The sequence below is a fragment of the Rhinoraja longicauda genome, chromosome 7 (assembly GCF_053455715.1).
Source record: "Rhinoraja longicauda isolate Sanriku21f chromosome 7, sRhiLon1.1, whole genome shotgun sequence".
Taxonomy (NCBI): domain Eukaryota; kingdom Metazoa; phylum Chordata; class Chondrichthyes; order Rajiformes; family Arhynchobatidae; genus Rhinoraja; species Rhinoraja longicauda.
This window is the reverse complement of record NC_135959.1, coordinates 57,810,527-57,829,195: the sequence shown is the minus strand read 5'-3', so window position 1 is coordinate 57,829,195 and position 18,669 is coordinate 57,810,527. Positions and strand designations below refer to the sequence as shown.

Genomic DNA, 18,669 nt, shown 5'->3' with positions numbered 1-18,669 from the left:
TGAAAAAAATTGACTTAGATTCTCCTGTGTCCACTCATTAATGAAACGCTCCATTCCATGCAACATTGTGGTGAATCTTCTCTGCATCCTCTTCAGTGCTGAAAACTCTGGGAGTAGGCTGTTTGCTGATGACCATGAGATTGCCTCTTTCCTGGAAGTAACCAGCTTGCCACTAGTGCCCACCCATGTCGACAATGAAGCCTCTGGTTTGTAGTGCTGCCAGATATGAATCTCTTGAAGAACGTGGAATGGTGGAGAAAACGCTCCATGGGCTTTGTAAGCCGTCTGAATAGCTGATGTCCCGTTTTGATGCTGCCCGTTTATGTTTCCCAATATTAGCAAAATGCCCCTATGTGACAAAATGACAAAGGCAATAAGCGCTAATTGTATTTCAGGTCCTACTGAGATGGCAGTTAATGTTGGTGCAGGCAAAAATTTGTGCTACTTGAAAATGTTGTGGTAATATCAGAGAAATGTGGAGCGCACACAGACGTGCGATTGGATGGTTTACCTTTGACATGTTTGTAAGTGAGATCCATTAAGATAAAACACCATTTAAAAAAATAGTTGAAACTTAAAATAAGGCCATCATGTCATCTATTTTTCAGAAATTGGTTTGTTTTCCTGGAGTGCAGAGAAAATGCTACAATTCTGAAATAATGAACGTTGCTTATCAATGATGGGCTGATTGGAACCTAAAAGAGTATGTTCTGAAGAAGGGTCTTGACCCAAAACGTCATCCTTTCCTTCTCGCCAGACATGCTGTCTGTCCCGCTGAGTTACTTCAGCATTTTGTGTCTATCTTCGGCTTAAACCAGTATCTGCAGTTCCTTCTTACACAGAAAATGTTTCGTCTTTGTTTCAAATGCAACTCTATTATTTGGATTTGAGCAGTGATGCAGTGAGTGATCCATTTTAGAATGAGAACCCTTAAAAAAATCTGATCCTAACTTAGTAGGGAGGTGGATTATCTAAATAGGAATAAATGATCCTTTTCTTAATAAGAATGTTTTTAAGTTAGAAAGGGTACAGGATGTTACCTGGGCATGTGGGCTTGACTTATAGGGAGATGTTAGATAGGCTAGGTATTTTATCTTTGGAGCATAGGAGGCTGAGGGATGACCTCTGGTGGTGTACAGGATGAGGAGGGGCATGGATAAAGTGAATGCTCAGTCTTTTTCCCAGGATAGAGAATTTTAAAACTAAAGGGCATAGGCTTAAGGAGATGGGGAAGATATTTAAGAAAGACGTCGGGGGCAACATTCTAACTCATAGTAGTCCGTATGTGGAAAGAGCTGTCAGAGGAAGCTATTGATGCGGATACAATTATGACTTGACAGCTTGGCAGCTAGTTCCATTCCATCTGTCACCATTGTAGTAAGGGTGTGGGGGGGAAATACTTTTTGGTTAAATCAGGTTAGAGCACATATTTTGAAAAGCTCAAGCTCTTCAACTTCCTGGTTTTCAATACACTGAAAATTTAAGTGTAGTATTTCCTCAACAAATAAGAACATTTAACTTTATGCTACTAACCACAATATTACTTTGGGGAATTAAAAATCTTGTGGTACAATTTTGTTGTATCAGCTGAATTTATTAACTTTACCTCAAGTGTAAGAATTGTTTTATGCTCCAGAATGTCTTTACTTGAAGTTAACATTGCTGTCTTTTTGGTTAATTATGGGTTCAAGCTCTGGACTTTTGTAATGCAAACTAGACTTGATGCTTCATTGAAAGATTGTTCTACCATTGGATACTTAAGATCTTAAACTGGCAACCTCTCTATCTTACAAAGTTGTTCTAGGTTTGTCCTTGCAATATCTATCTCTCAACATCATCCATCTAAATCTGTTCACTTATCTCCTTGCTGTTTGTGAAAGTTGCTGTGCATAATTTAGGTACCTCATTTTCTTAATAATTAACAGTGACTGTAAGTCAATAGTCAAAAGTTAATCAATAGCTTTGGATATGAAAAGCACTGTAGTAAATGTATGACAATGCTGCACTAAAATATTCAATTGGTGTGAAGAAGATAAAATCCTAGGAAATGAATTCTGTGGAACTTAATCAGATGCTGTGGTTAGTGCAAAAGTACTATGAGGGATTCCCAAAAATCTCAAAATGGGGAAAATTTACATCCTCTTTTTTCAAAAGCAATCCTTTAGACAATTTTCACCTTGATTGCCAAGTTAAAATGCAGCCTGCACTGTTCCTGACATCTGTTGCATCCTTGCTGCTAAGAATCATGGGAAGCAGAATTTGTCTGCTCATACCATGTGCTCATCATCCCAGAGATCTGCAACAAGAACTATGAAAGTTTCCAATCATGTGCAAAATGTGCAGAACATTTAAAAGATCCAATGCAGATGCAGACAGCTACACATTGGAGTCACTTGAATTCATGTCTCCATGATGGCTTGCTGAATGGTTAACCTGGGGAAATACATAGGAGTATGGAGTATGGTATGGACTGCTCTGTCCTTCAAAAAGTTAATGGATGACCTCGCAGCTTTTTCCAGCCCTAACCCAACACATCTTGATTCCCTTACTATCCAAATATTTCCCCATCAATACCTTGAATATACTTAGCAACTGAATGCTTAGATGGAAAATTCCAAGGATTCACCTATCCTCGATGCAAAAAAAAAATTCTCATCCCAGTCCTGATGTTCTTTTAAGATTGTCACAAGTACTACTGAACACCTTCCCAGAGGAAACATTTTGCATCTAATTGTATGAATTTTGTGTGTTTCGATTAGATCACCCATTACTCTTCTAGATTCTAGAGAGCATGGGTCCATATATGACTTGTTCCTATTTTATCAAAAGTTTTAAAATAAGGTCACTGTTTGCATATAATTGCTTTGATTTTTGTTGGGAGGTAAATGTCAAGCATGTTGATAACATGCTTGACATTTACCTCCCAACAAAAATCAAATCATGTTGATAACATGCTTGAATAATACTGATAAAATGTTAAGGAAATTGCTGCCACGAATTTCCTGTCCAATTCCATACTGGACAAGATTTCCTCAGGAAATGCTCTTGCATTTAAAAATAATTTGAGTAATTGATGCATTAAATACAGGAGTAAATGTGATTATTTTCCAGGCAAACATATCTAAAGATTAATACTGAGAACATATTATAACTCTGTGCTGCTGTCTTTACTTAGAATCAGAGTCATAAAGTTATAAAGCATGGAAACAGGCCCTTTGGTCCACCTTGTCCATGTTGATCAAGATGGCATATTGGGCTCGTCCTTTTTACCTACACTTAGCCCATAGCCCTTCAACCCCAATGATGACCGACCGGGGTACCAAAGACCTTCTTCACCACACCATTCATCTGACTCGCCACTTTCAAAAACCATGCATCTGTACTCCCAGATCTCTGTTCTACATCGCTGTCCAGGGCTGTACTATTTACTGTGTAAGCCCTGCCCTTGTTTGACATACCAAAGTATGGTATGTCATACTTACCATATGACATGGTAAGTATGTCATGTCATACTTTTCACTTGTCAGAGTTAAATTCCACTTGCCATTCCTAGGCCCGCCTTCCCGACTGCACTTGACCCTGCCGTAAACTTGGTCCTTCCTTGCTGTCCACTATAACACTATTTTTGGTTGATCTGTAAATTTACTAACCGTGTTATCTACATTGTCATCCAAATCGTTAATGTAGATACCAAACAGTGGACCGATGACCTGACCTCTGCTACACTCCATTGGTCACAGACCTCCAAACAGAAGAATAACCCTCCGCAAAGGGTTATTCCTTAAAGATAATTTCCTCCAAACTATTTTTGAATCGAATTGACTAGCTCGCCTTGGCCTAGCTCCATGCACTTTAACCTTTTAAACTAGCCTACCAGACAGGACTTTGTCAAAGGCCTTACTAAAGTTCATTTTGTCAACATGCACTACCTGTCTTTATCAATCTTCTCGGTGATCTCTATCCTCTCGGTGATCTTATTAAAAAACTATTGGATTTGTGGGACAAGATTTCCCATGCACAAAGCCATGCTGACTATCCCTAATCAGTCCATGCCTGTCCAAATGCTGGTAGATTCCCAAGAATACCCCCGAACCACAGTTCCATTACTCATATCAGGTTCATTATTCTGCAAATCTTGCTGCTCTTCAAATAACAGCTGCAGGTCAAATAAGGTTGTCATAGTATGAGATTTTAACTTTCCTAATATTGACGGGGAAAATCATAGTGTGAAGGGTTTAAATGGGGTGCAATTCCTCAAAAGTGTTCAGGAGAGTTTTCTCAAGCAGTATGTAGAGGCCCCCACACGTGAGAGGCAACACTGGATCTAGTATTGGGAAATTGGGAAGGGCAAGTTAATGAAGTGTTTGTGGAAGGTAGACACAAAAAGCTGGAGTAACTCAGTAGGTCAGGCAGCATCTCGGGAGAGAAGGAATGGGTGACATTTCGGGTCGAGACCCTTCTTCAGACTGATGTCAGGGGAGGGAGCGGGACAAAGATAGAATGTAGTCGGAGACAGGAAGACTAGTGGGAGAACTGGGAAGGGGGAGGGGGAAGAGAGGGAAAGCAGGGACTATCTGAAGTTAGAGAAGTCAATGTTCATACCGCTGGGGTGTAAACTACCCAAGCGAAATATGAGGTGCTGTTCCTCCAATTTGCACTGGGCTTCACTCTGACAATGGAGGAGGCCCTGGACAGAAAGGTCAGATTGGGAATGGGAGGGGGAGTTGAAGTGTTGAGCCACGGGGAGATCAGGTAGGTAATGACACTGGTTCTACTCTATGCTACCATCGAATTGTATTTGAAAGAGGTCAGAACAATACAAGGAACCTATTTTCCTTTAACAGGTGACAGGATTAGGACTGAATAATAACAAAATATGTTTGACTTCAATTTTCTTTTGAGAAACAATAGGAATGAGAGACTGTCCTAAAATATATGCCACATTTGCTAAATTTCTTTTTTTCCCCCTTTGTTTAATTCTGTCCTCACTCCTCTATCTCCAACAATGGACTCATATAGTGTCTCTTACTTCTAATTCAGTCAACCAATCTCCTTTCCAAGATTACTGCAAAAATGAGTAACGTCTCTTATATAATGTGTGTTTTAATAATTTAGGTTCAAAACAAGCTCCCTATTCTAAACAATTTGAACAGATTATTTAATTTTCTATTGAATGGCATTGCTGCTCCTTTGAATTTGTGCAGTTTTTTAAATACATTTAAGTTTAAAATTAAGTTGGCTGAAGCATTTTGTTTGAGTGATGGTGATCCTTTGCACACTGTGATGAAAATTCAAAAATCTAATATCAAACCAGCTGTTTGATTCCTTTGATGATTAAAAAATATCAACATTCATTGACATCATAAATGCTTTATTAAATAAAAGTTAAATGCTAGAAATGGCCTTTTTAAGATTTCAAGATCAATTTATTATCACATGTACCAATTAAGGTACAGTGAAATTTGAGTTACCATACAGCCATACTAAGTAAAAAGCAACAAGACAGCCACATAAAATAAAATTTAGCATAAACATCCACCACAGCGGTTTCCACATTCCTCACTGTGATGGAAGATAATAAAGTTCAACCATCTTCCTCTTTGTTCACCCGTGGTTGGGGCTGTTGAACCATCCACAGTCGCCGCTGCTGACTGTCTGAAGCCCTCGCGTCGGGATGATTGAAACTCCTCGCGTTGGGACGGTTGAGACTCTCTCCGCGGCATGGAGCTCCCGAGTCGGCCTCTTCTTACCAGAGACCGCGGGCTTCTCGATGTTAAAGTCCACAGGCCCCGAGGTTGGAGCTCTACACAATTGATCCTCGGCAAAGGATCGCAGCTCCACGATGTTAAAGTCCGCGCCCCACCCGCGGTATGAAGCGCTGGGCCGGTCTCCAGGATAGGCCGCCAACTCCTCGATGTTAGGCCGCAGTGGGGATGGAGATACGATACAGAGAAAAATCGCATCTCGAGGTAGGAGATTGAAAAGAAAGTTTCCCCCAATTCCCCATAAAACAAACCAAGAAACACTAAAACATACTTTTAACACATACTTAAAATAACAAAAACAGTAGAAAGGACAGGCAGACTGTTGGTGAGGTAGCCAGTGCTCTACAATCTATTTGAGTACTTTAAAAAAAATAAAGTTTAATGTGTTTCAGCATTATGTGATTGAAAATCTATTATTTCTTGAAAAATAAGAATTTGTGGGTGTTTTTAAGTCATTTTGATATTCAAATAGCATTTTCAGCATCAGCCACGCAGGGAGGATGATGCCAGGAAGTACAAGGCCACTTCTGGAGCATTATGGGGATATCATGTTGTCTTTGGAGTGCCTATCATTGCTTCCTCTTACACAACATCGTCTTTCTTGCATGTTGACCATGAAACTGTGACCGTACTTCTTTCAAGGTCAGCAAGTTGCTGCATCTGGTTTACATCAGAGCCCAGGAACAAAAACAGTGATTATTATCTCATGGCTGCATCAATTAATGCATCATATTGGGTGCACTAGAATCTCTCGGCAATTGTATGCCTGTAACATAAAGACATAGGTGAGACTGCATTTGGAGTATTGTGTAATTTTTGATCGCCCTCTTATAGGGAGAATATCGTTAAGCTGGAAAGGGTATAGAGATGATTCACAAGGATGTTACTGAGACTAGAGGGCCTGAGGTATATGGACAGAATGGATAGGGTGGAACCTCTTTTTATCTGCAGTGGGACAAAAGATGACCTTGGAGAGGTATATAACATCTTTGGAGGCATCGTTAAGTGGAATGGTCACTGTCTTTTTTCCTGAGTAGGGGAGGCTAAAACTAGAGGGCATGGTTTTAAGGTGAAAGAGGGAAAGATTTAAATGGGATCTTGCAGGCATGTTTCTGACACAGAGGGTAGAGGGGATATGAAACAAGCTGCCAGAGTAGGTATTAGAGGCAGGTGCAATTGCTATGTTTAAAGAACATTTAGACATGTACATGGATAATAATGGTTTACAGGGATATGGATCAAATGCAGACAACTGGGACTTGCTGAGGTATGCAATTTCGTCCGCAAGGATGAGTTGGGCTAAACAGCCAATAACTCTAGTTAATAGCATTTTCTTTTCTGCTACTTGTAAATTTTGAATTAACTTTAAAAAAAAAGCATAATTTAGAATAATTTTATGGAATAGCAGTCCATCAGATCTGCACAAGCCCATGAAGATCCATGTGGTGTTACATTATCCTCCCCTTGCCTTCACTGCAATTTCTGTTTCAAATATTTACCCACTGAACATTTGAAAACTAATCTTCCTACCTGTAAGGGGTTTTCTGCGCCGAGCTTTCGCCCGACCTAAGGTCCCCGTGCCTTGCTCTGATCCCGTGAGTTTCCTGCCGTTCGTTGCGTCCTCTGACTTCTGCCGTGAGACTTCTTCTTCCTTCTGACTTCTGACTTGCGTGCCTTTCTTGCCTGTCTTTTCTTCTTGAGTTTAAAACCCAAAAATCGTGGCCAGTTATACTAATCATGACCCGTCCTATCTCCCGCCAGATCTCGGGATCTCTTTGATTCAAAGATAGGTTTCGAGATTTCTCTTTGATCTGCGTTATGTCCGGGGGTACCGGTGATGGCCAGACGGTCTGTTAATCTGTTTCTCGTTGAGAGGTGATGGGTTTAACTGGTTTCCCATCTCCTGCCAGGTAGGTTTCTATGGGCTATTGTGCCCCCTTAACGAGATTAACTGTGTAGGTCGGCTTGGGGCATTGTGAGTATGCTGATGTCAGCGCACCAGTGTCTGGACTTCGATCTGTTTTCGCAGGTTTCTGCACGGCCAATATCCATCCATTGTTCTGGCCGTGGCTTTGCAGAAACCTAGAGACTGGGCTGTGGGGTTTTTGCTTTTGTAGCTGGTCACGAGGTCCCGCGGCCATCTTGGGACCCACTGATTGTGACATCCCTTGTTAAAAAACTGACCGCAGCCTTTCTCCGCTATCAGCCCCAGTCCCGTATAAAATGTCCAAACTGCAGCTCTTTGGTTTGGTGTTGATTGCAGAATGAGGGAAAACTTCTCAAATCTTACAGTCCCTCCTGTTGATTTGCATAACCCCAGCTTATCGAATCAATTAAATAATGTGGTTGAGCAATGTTTTCCCGATTCTCCACATCCAGAACCCTGAGGTTTTAATTAACTAGTGTTCCATTGCGAACGTACAGTCCCCATCTTTTAGGCTGACCTTTATTGCCCGTGTCCCGGGCAAAACTATATTACAAGTATTTACACTTTCATGTCAGACATATACACCTACACCTTGTCCCAGGCCGATGCCTCCGCCATCCTCCTACTGGTGTCAGATTTAATGTAGGACATGAAAACAACACAACAGCAAAACGATACATTTTGTACATTCCTTCAACACAATCATTCTTTATACAATTTTGAAAAAGGACAATGCAAAACACAGTTCACTCGGTGCGGAGGGGGCCCGTCCTCCTAGCAGCTTGCAGCTGGGTCCTGCTCGCCCACCCGCACGTAACGGTCTCTCCATTCTTCTTGATATACCCGGTTAGTCTTTCAGTTTCCCTGGGGTACCACTCCGGCAACCGCACCTCGTGAGGTTTAAAATCACTGAGGCTACCGCGTAGTGCACCCCCTGGTACAATACCTGGTCAGTCGGTATCAGTACCAGGCCATTCCCGGGACCCTTAGTGGTTTTAGGGCATTCACCCTCCTGTGCTACTGCCAGCGGAACTGTGGGAGGTATCGTGCGTGGCCGTGTGATGAGTTCAGTGGCGTTTACCGGGATCGGGAAAAAGGGGGACCCCACAAGCCCGCGAGCTAACATCCCACCTCATCCCCTTTCCGTCCTCCTGCCACTGTCTCTGGAAAAGTATGCTGTTGCCCGTGGGGCAGCGATACCTCGAACCCCACATACACATTTAGATCCCCTCATCCGGTTCCCACCATTTGTCCCAACACACACTCAACTGTTCATTAGTCCCAGAAATAGTTCTGTGAGTGTTGTTGTTATGTCTCTCCCACTCAACAGTGGAGTTGGCCATTGTCCGGCTTGTTTTCCTCAGCCACCGCCGCCTGCTCGTGGGGACCTTCTCCGTGCATACCAGGCAGATCCTTTTGCCAACGGTGGCGCTTACTCTTTGGGCGACGATCTTGACTCTCGGGCACAATAACGAAGTGTCCCGATAAGCAAAACCTGAGGCGCTGGAATATTCTGAAGAGTTCGATCCCAGCCACCCCGGCCACTGGCCTTCATGAAAGTGAACTGCGGTCTCCTCCGCTTCTCTCCTTCCAGTCCCATCGGTCGCTATGGGAGCCGTGTCCCCGGTGCAGCCGTAGACGATGATGTCCTTGGTGCGGCCCTGATAGGCCCACCCACATCCGATCGCCGTGGCGACGATCCACCATACGAGTGCCTCCTTCCGCTCCAGAAAACAGATAAAATATGGTATAGCCAGCCTCTTGGGGAGCGCTTGGCTTTGTTAATGCCCCTGCGGGCGGGTCTCTTGACCCCCAGCCTGCACCCCACACCTGCATCCTGGACGCATCAACTTTATCTAAAACTATCCCCACAAACTTATCCATATTACTTATCCTTATCTAAATTACTTATCCTTATCTATTCTAAAATATAATACAGCGCCGCCTTCCCAGGGCGGCTCAGCTAATCTCTGTCAGGGCTGCAGCGGGTCGTCTCCTGCGGCTGCACCGCGCTGTCTCCCACCTTTGATCCTCCGCAGCCTGTCGCTGCCTGTCGGGGGCTAAACCTCCGCTGAAACGTTAGCTCCCTCCTCCTCACTTGGCTCCCGTACCTTGGGGCGTGATTGACCTCTGGCCAAAACTTTCTAGGTTGGGGTTCCCTGCTTGACCTACGGGGAGTCACCTTAGGCACTGCCCCCTGGACAGCCTGGCTGAGGACCGTTTCCTGCCGTGTCGCAGCTCGGGTAACCCCCCCAGCTGCCGACCCTGGCCCCATCTCATCCAGCTCTGCCCCCTTGGTGCTGGGTATTCCTGCGGCATCCGACCTCACCCTGCCTGTACCTACAGGTGGTGAGCCTCCGCCCGCTACCCCGCCTTCCTGATGCTTGAGTCGAGGACGTTACTGTCGTCCCCCTCCGACTCCTCTTCCTCCGTAATGGGATCCAGCCCCTGGTCGAGCTGATCAGGCTCTTCCTCGTCCGAATCCCACCCAAAAACGCGAGACTCTCCATTCCTTGAGAATGTCCTCCCCCCTCACGCAGGCAACCTTGCCTGTCTGCGTGACCTGCTTCATCTTTGGTTGTGAGTCCCCACTCACAGGGCTGGCCCCTGTGGTTGACCCCTGTGCTCCCGGTTTATACGATTTGCATTGGTTGATGTGGAACCATTTAACCCGCCGGGGCATCTTCACGGCGTAGACCATGGGGCTGGCTTTATCTACAATGCTGTAGGGCCCCATGTAGAGTGGTTCGAAACTACCTACCCTAGCGTAGTTCCGAACCATTACCAATTCTCCTACCTCCCACTCCTGCAGCTTGCGCGGCTCCAGCAACAGCTTGTTGCCCAGGTGCTGCCTTCCCATGTTCCCAGCCGCCTGCCCGTGGACCTGCTTCAACCGCTCGAAAAGATTCTGGACAAACCTGTCCCTGTTAACCTCCTCGAGCTGACCCTCCGTGAGCACCGGGGCCAGGACATGGGTGGGAGTGCGCATAACCCTGCCAGTCATCAGCTCGTACGGGGAATATACCGTGCTCTTAGACGGACTGGCCCTGATCCCAATGAGGACTAGGGGCAGGACCTCCGCCCATTTTTGGGGCGAGCCCATAGCCTCCTTCCTCAACCTTTCTTTCAGGGTCCTGTTCATGCGCTCCACAATCCCTGATGACTGAGGATTGTGGGCTACGTGCTACTTCCCCTCAATGCCTAGGAGCATGAGGGTGTTCTGCATCACCTGTCCGGTGAAATGACTCCCTTGGTCAGACTCCACAAAACGAGGGAGCCCCCACCGTGAGAACACCTCCCGGACCAGGATCTTGGCAGTGCCCAGTGCCGTAGCTGCCTTACAGGGGAAAGCCTCCACCCACTTAGAAAACACGTCTATCAGGACGAGGCAGTACTTATAGACTCCTTGGGTGGTGGGCAAGGGCCCGATGTAGTCGATCTGGATCGACTGCCATGGTCCCTCCACCCTCCTGACGTGTCCCATGGGCGCTTTCTTTTTCTGGGGGTCTGGGTTATTGGCAGCACAGACGAGGCAGCTGGCGCAGAACTCACGGACCTCGTCCCTAAGCCCCGGCCACCATCCCGCCTGCTCTACCCGCTGCCACGTAACCTCCAGTCCGGCGTGCCCTGCCCCTGGACCCTCGTGTGCCAGCTTGAGGAACTCCCTCCTCTGCTGCTGTGGCACAACCCACTGTTCGGCATGGAAGAGCATGTCTTCTTTTACGGAGAGGGCCGCCTTACCGTAGAGACCCTCTACCTGCTCGCCCTCACTAACAGCTCTGAGGACGGCTTTTAAAACAGGATCCTGAGCTTGGACGGTCCTCAGGTCCAGAGGCAATGTGACCTTTGGGGTCCTGACGTTTCCCTCCTTACCCTGGATCGCTGCTATCTGCCTGTGCCCATAGGGGTCCCAGAAAATGCCACTGCCGGCGCCCTCCTTAGCCAGGGCGTCCGCCTGCTTGTTGCCCTCCCCCCGGGGCTCTGTGGCGGAATGGGCCTTCACCTTATGTATAAAAACCTCCCCTTTCTCCCCTACTGCGGCCAAGATCTGCTCTAGCAGGGGCTTAACAGTTAAAGGCCTCCCGTCTGAGGAAGTGTATCCGCGACGGGACTAGATGGCCAGGTACTCGGTACACGAATTGCATGTAAACATCCTGTCTGAGCAGATCGTGTACGGGGTTGGGAACCTCTCTGGGTGGGTAATAACGTACGCCACTGCGGACAGCTCGGCCTGCTGCGCGCTCATGGTGCTGGGGAGCTTAATTGCCAAGGCAATGCCTGCCTTGGGGTCATAAATTCCACATCCCGTGAGTCGTTCGCCAGCTGACACCGTGCTGGAGCCGTCCACATAGATTTCCCGGCCTGTGGGATGGATCCCAGCCCGTAGACCTATGTCGACGTCCCAGACCCCCTCCACGGAACACCGATGGGCCGTTCCGGGATATATTAAATTTGCCGCGAGCTTGGGCTCGCACAGACCTTCAATCTTCAGATTCATCTGTGAAAGGAGGAGGGTCCAGCGCGCGATGCGGGCGCTGCTGACAGTCCCATCCTTGATCCTTCCATCCAGAAGCATCTAGGTGGGTGTGTGATGGGTGAGGAGAGTGATTGGAGAGGTACCTGTGAAGATTAAAGCCCTCTTCACAGCCCAATGCGTGGCTAAAAGGTGCCTCTCGCAATTGGAGAAACTCCTCTCCACATCGGTGAGCACCCTGGAGGAGTACACCACTGGTCGCAGCCTACCGTGCCGTTCCTGCAGCAGCACGGCACTCAGGCTGTCCCCACTAGCTGCCACCTCCAGAGAAAACCCTTTCTCCCCATCTATGGCTCCTAAGGCTGGTGCGGTTTGCAGATCCCCTTTTAACTTCTCGAACGCGGCCTGGCAACCCTCATCCCAAGACCACTCCACTCCCTTGTGTAGGAGTCGGAGTAGTGGGGCTGCGGTGGCCGCGTAGTCCTCGATGAAGTCTCTGCAATACCCGGTCAGTCCCAGGAAAGACCTCACACCCGTTACTGTACCGGGAATCGGCAACTCCTGCACCGACTCCCTCCTAGCCTGATCTATAGCCCTTTCCCCGGCGCGGATGGTCAGACCCAAGAATTTTACCTCTGGCAGACCGATCCGTGCCTTCTTCGGGTTTATTTTAAAACCCTTCCTAGCCAGCAGCTCTAGCAGCTCGGCCAGCAGTGGACCGTGCTCCTCCTTTGTGTCTGTGAACAGGAGGAGGTCGTCCACATACTGCACGACCTGGTGGCGCTGGCTAAACTCCCTCAGGCTATCCGCCATGCACTGGTGAAAAATGCTGGGGCTGTTGTGGAAACCCTGTGGTAAGCAGTTCCAGGTGTACTGTTGCCCTTTAAAAGTAAAGGCAAACTTGTACTGGTCTTCCCGCCGCAGCGGAATGGACCAAAACCCATTTGAAATATCCAGCACCGTGAACGTGGTCGCGGATGCTGGGATACTTCCTATGAGGTCGGCAACTGCTGCCACCGTGGGTGCGCAGGCAGGGATATTACTGTTGAGGACCCGGTAGTCCACCGTGGCCCTCCATGAGTTATCCGGTTTCCTAACCGGCCACAATGGAGAGTTCACGTGTGTGGCTATCGGCCTCAGCACGCCCTGCTGCACCAGTGAAGATATGGCTATCTCCAAATCGGGTTCCGCCTCCTTGGGGAAATTGTACTGCCTCTGGGGTCTGGTCATGGGGTCCCCGTCTATGCTGACCTCGAACCCCACTACCCTACCACAATCGTGTTTGTGGGTCGCAAACGCGTTCAGGTTGCTCCCCACACACTCTTGTAGTTCGGCCGGGACCTCCGCCACCATGCACTCGAGGTCGTAACCCTCGGGCGGCTTCATGGTGCACAGAGTCCCTTTCCCCTCCTTTCCCCTAATTACTATTATCTCCCCTTTACCGCCCTTGTCCACCCAAAGGCAGTGGTTCCGTAAGTCCATGAGGATCCCATGGCTTACTAAAAAATCGGATCCAATGATCCCCTTTCCACCCCCTTCTGTCCACTTCATTAGGATACACTCCCATGTGGTATGGAGTGCCCCCAAATGAACGGACAGCGGGATGGAACGTGTGCCAGCCTGTTCCTTCCCTGTGAACCCCGCCAGTGCGAAAGGGACCCCTGTGGACAGGGAGAGTCAAAGGGTTCCTCTGTGTGGACCACGGTGCATGAAGCCCCCGTGTCCAACAGATAATTGCCCCTTTGCCTCTCCACTACCATCTCCACAAGCGGCCTCTTCCACGCATCGTAGCGGAGAGGACACAGATAGGCGGGCTGCGCGGGCTGATGTCATTGGGGAATGTCCAGTGCCGCCTCCGCACCCGGGGAGCCGGTAGCGACTGCCACCTTCCCCTGTGCGGCCATGAGGGACCGCATCACCTCGATCATTGTTTCAATCATCTCGGGCTTAACTGGGACCTCGGCGCGCAGGGTGGTGCCAACCCTATCTTCCTTGGTGTGGACCCTGCAATCCTTCCGCCAGTGCCCCACCTTACCGCACCTGAAACACTTGGGACTGTGCGGTAGGGTTACCCTCCTGTCGCCACCCCTTTTGGGCCGGTGCAGTAGCCTCCGCTACGTGCACCTTCCCTTTTACGAGTCGGGTGGACGTGCACCGGGTGTTCCTATACCCTACCGTGAGACGGTCCAAAACCGCCTCCTCTGTACTATTTGTGGGATCAAACCAGGCTTTCGCCTGTTCCCTGACGGCTGCCAGGCTGTTTGATACCAAACATCGGAGCCATTGGGCTCTCCCATTCCCGACCAGGACATCCCGCGCGGGGACGTGCGGGGACATGCGGGCAGCTGCTCTGGTATACTGACCACAGTCGCGCCGCGAAAACCTTTGGGGGTTCTCCCTCCATCTGGAGGGTCTTCCCCTATCGGGCACATGGACCCTCATCGCCCATCCCCAAAACTTCCAGGACCTCGTCCCGTAGCAGATCGTAGGTCCTGGTCCCTCTTTTACTCTCATCTGAGAGGCATTGGAGGATCGAGCTGTCCAGGGAAAACAGCAACATTTTTGACCGTTCTCCCTCGTCGCAACCGTTGATTGCGGCGGTTTGCTCTATCTCTCTGAAATGCAGCGAAGGGTCCCCTGATTCGGACAATTTTGCTACATGCCCGATCATAGCTCTTAACTGCTGGGAGCTGTGGGGCACCACGATCTCGCTTTGAATGGGTCCGGCGTCCCCATTCGGTGCGGTGGGTCCCTGTCTGGTTTCCAGGACCGGGCACATGGGCGCCGGTGCCGAGTCCTCGACCGGGAGCTCCCCTCTCTCTCTCTCCCCTACACTACCCCTTTCCCAGGATGTCTCGTAGCTATGGGAATTGTGGAGTCTGGGGGCCGAAGCCACCACGGTCTTTCTGGGGACCGGAACTGGGACCTTCGCAACCGCCTGCGACTGGCTCGCTGGGGGGTTCATTAGATAGACCAGCCCGCTTGCTTTATTTAAAGCACTCCGCAGACCCTCTATCTCCTGCAGGCAGGCCCCGTGGTCGGCCCCTTCCGACCTGTCCTCCAAAACCATTTTGTAGGCTGCCCTAACCCCCTTGAGGTTCTCTTCCTGGGTCTCCAGCTGGCGGCTCAGGGAAGCGCACTGCTCCCTGAGCTTGCCCTTACTGCGCATGGCCTCAGTGATCTGGCACTCCATCAGCTCTACCCTGGCTTCGTGGCGGTTGGTCACGACCCGGCGCACCTTGTTTAAAGAGTCCAGAGCCTCAATCAATTGGTGCCCACCCGCAGCCTTCTCCTCTACCTCCTCAAGAAGGTCCCTAATCTGGGCTGCCTGTGCCACAACCACGCGGTCCAAGAGCTGGACCTGCTTTTTGTAGCAGGTCAGCCAGACCTAAGGTCCCCGTGCCTTGCTCTGATCCCGTGAGTTTCCTGCCGTTCGTTGCGTCCTCTGACTTCTGCCGTGAGACTTCTGCTTCTTCCTTCTGACTTGCGTGCCTTTCTTGCCTGTCTTTTCTTCTTGAGTTTAAAACCCAAAAATCGTGGCCAGTTATACTAATCCTGACCCGTCCTATCTCCTGCCAGATCTCGGGATCTCTTTGATTCAAAGATAGGTTTCGAGATTTCTCTTTGATCTGCGTTATGTCCGGGGGTACCGGTGATGGCCAGACGGTCTGTTAATCTGTTTCTCGTTGAGAGGTGATGGGTTTAACTGGTTTCCCATCTCCTGCCAGGTAGGTTTCTATGGGCTATTGTGCCCCCTTAACGAGATTAACTGTGTAGGTCGGCTTGGGGCATTGTGAGTATGCTGATGTCAGCGCCCCAGTGTCTGGACTTCGACCTGGTTTCGCAGGTTTCTGCACGGCCAATATCCATCCATTGTTCTGGCCGTGGCTTTGCAGAAACCTACTGTCCATCAGCCATTGTGGAAATGGATTATTTTCCGATGTCAATTTAAAAAAAATGACTTTATTTTTTGATGGTTCATTATTTGAAGATTTATTAAAGACAAAGATTTATTCTTATCCACTTTTTGCAACTGTTTTTCCAGTCTTTTCTTGCAGTGAAAGCCTTTCATCTCCATGGAAGATTCAAACAAGTCTATTTTTCAGTAATATTTGTATTTGGAATCTGAAAAATAAGCAAATAATTCCTATAACAACACTGACTTTGTGTTGCCCCAACTAAGTTTTTGCACTCTAGTGTCGGTAACATCCTTGTGAATCATCTCTATACCCTTTCCAGCTTAACGATATTCTCCCTATAAGAGGGCGACCAAAAATTACACAGTACTCCAAGCGCAGTTTCACCTATGTCTTTATATTACAGGCATATAATTGCCTAGAAATTGGGTGCTTTGTTCTGGTGTTTAATAAATCATAGTCATACATTTGGAACAATTGTTTTTCAGCAAAGAGAAAACCCATTCAACAAATCGTTGTTGTCCGCTGATTATCCAAATGAAGAGGAGAGACAACCATTGCCTGATGGAAAGCAGTCAATGACTATGCAGGGTAATTACCAGTAAATCATTTATATAGAGACATAATTTGATAGAAATCTCTTTTATCTTATTGTTAAAGTCGATGAAATATTCATGCTTTTGGAATTGTCTTCCTTTAAACTCTTTTTTTTTGGTTTGGTCTGTGGATTTATTGGTGACATTTTTGCTGACTATTCAAAGTCAATGTCTACTGATGAGTGGAATCCTGTCTTGTCAGTTAGGCATCAATAGCACATCTTATGAATGCTTACTCCATTTATGGTGCCACCAATAAATGTACCTTGAAATTTGATTAATTTAAGCGATCCAGACATCTCTAACCTTTCTGGTGTATTTTCTGGGCTCACAAGATTGTTGTGCAGGAAAAAAAATGCAGGTGCTGGTTTAAATCGAAGGTAGACACAAAATGCTGGAGTAACTCAGCGGGACAGGCAGCATCTTGGGAGAGAAGGTATGGGTGACGTTTCGGGTAGAGACCCTTCTTCGGACTGATGTCAGGGGAGGGGGTGGGACAAAGATTGAATGTAGTCGGAGACAGTAAGGCTGGTGGGAGAACTTGGAAGGGGAAGGGGTTAGAGAGGGAAAGCAAGGGCTATCTGAAGTTAGAGAAGTCAATGTTCATACCGCTGGGGTGTAAACTACCCAAACGAAATATGAGGTGCTGTTCTTCCAATTTGCACTGGGCCTCACTCTGATAATGGAGGAGGTCCTGGACAGAAAGGTCAGATTGGGAATGGGAGGGGAAGTTGAAGTGCCGAGCCACCGGAAAATCAGGTAGGTTAAGACGGACTGAGCGAGGTGTTTAGCGAAACGATCGCTGAGCCTGCTCTTGGTCTCGCTGATGTAGAGAAGTTAACACCTGGAACAGCGGATACAGTAGATGAGGTTGGAGGAGATGCAGGTGAACCTTTACCTCACCTGGAAAGACTGTTTGGGTACTTGGATGGAGTTGAGGGGAGAGATAAAGGGACAGGTGTTGCATCTCCTGCGGTTGCAGAGGAAACTACCTGGGGAGGGGGTGGTTTGCGTGGGAAGGGATGAGTTGACCAGGGAGTTTCGGAGGGAATGGTTTCTGCAGAAAGCAGAAAGGGGTGGAGATGGGAAGATGTGGCCAGTAGTGGGATCTCATTGGAGGTAGCAAGAATGTTGGAGGATTATATGTTGTATGTGACGGCTGATGGGGTGGAAGGTGAGGACAAGGGGGAGTCTGTCCTTGTTACGAATGAGAGGAGGGCGAGAAGAGCAGAGCTGCGGGATATCGAGGAGACTCTAGTGAGAGCCTCATCTGTAATGGATGAGGGGAGCCCCTGGTGAAATCGAGCAAACGGTAGGGAGATGTCGGATTGTTGTGCATGTTCTCATATTATCAAGATTTCAAATAGATTGTCGTTGAAAGTTGTCCTCCATTGTATGTATTAATCGTTCAACAAGGTAGCATTGAGATCAGTTGCACCAAATTTAGAATGGTGAGAACAATGGGGATCTGCTCTATATTGTGCATTTAGAACATTTGAGACCGTGGACCCATTGCGCCCAAACCATTCCTGCATTGGTGCAGCACCCTCTCCTCACCCACTCCCCCCTCCTCTCTCCCTCTCTCCCCCCTCCCCCTCTCTCTCCCCCCTTCCCCCCTCCCCCTCTCTCTCCCCCTTCCCCCCTCCCCCTCTCTCTCCCCCCTCCCCCTCTCTCCCCCCTCCCCCTCTCTCCCCCCTCCCCCTCTCTCTCTCCCTCCCCTCTCTCTCTCCCTCCCCCTCTCTCTCTCTCCCTCCCCCTCTCTCTCTCCACCCTTCTCTCTCTCCACCCCTCTCTCTCTCTCCACCCCCTCTCTCTCTCCACCCCCCTCTCTCTCCCTCCTCCCCCTCTCTCTCCACCCTCCCCCTCTCTCTCCACCCCCCTCTCTCCCCCCCCTCCCCCCTCTCCTCCTCCCCCTCCCCCTCTCCTCCTCCCCCTCTCTTTCCCCCCTCCCTCTCCCCCCTCCCTCTCTCTCTCCCCCTCCCTCTCTTCC

General features: G+C 48.5%; 1 protein-coding gene across 2 annotated transcripts in view; it reads left to right on the top strand.

Annotated features, from left to right (window-relative positions):
* LOC144595310 (synaptotagmin-like protein 2) overlaps positions 1-18,669 on the top strand; it is a 117,001-nt gene that overhangs the window by 46,033 nt on the left and 52,299 nt on the right. For both annotated transcript variants that reach the window (XM_078402650.1, XM_078402649.1), the window contains exon 7: positions 16,572-16,674. In XM_078402650.1, coding sequence (XP_078258776.1) covers positions 16,572-16,674 — 103 coding nt within the window. The remainder of the gene's footprint in view (positions 1-16,571; positions 16,675-18,669) is intronic.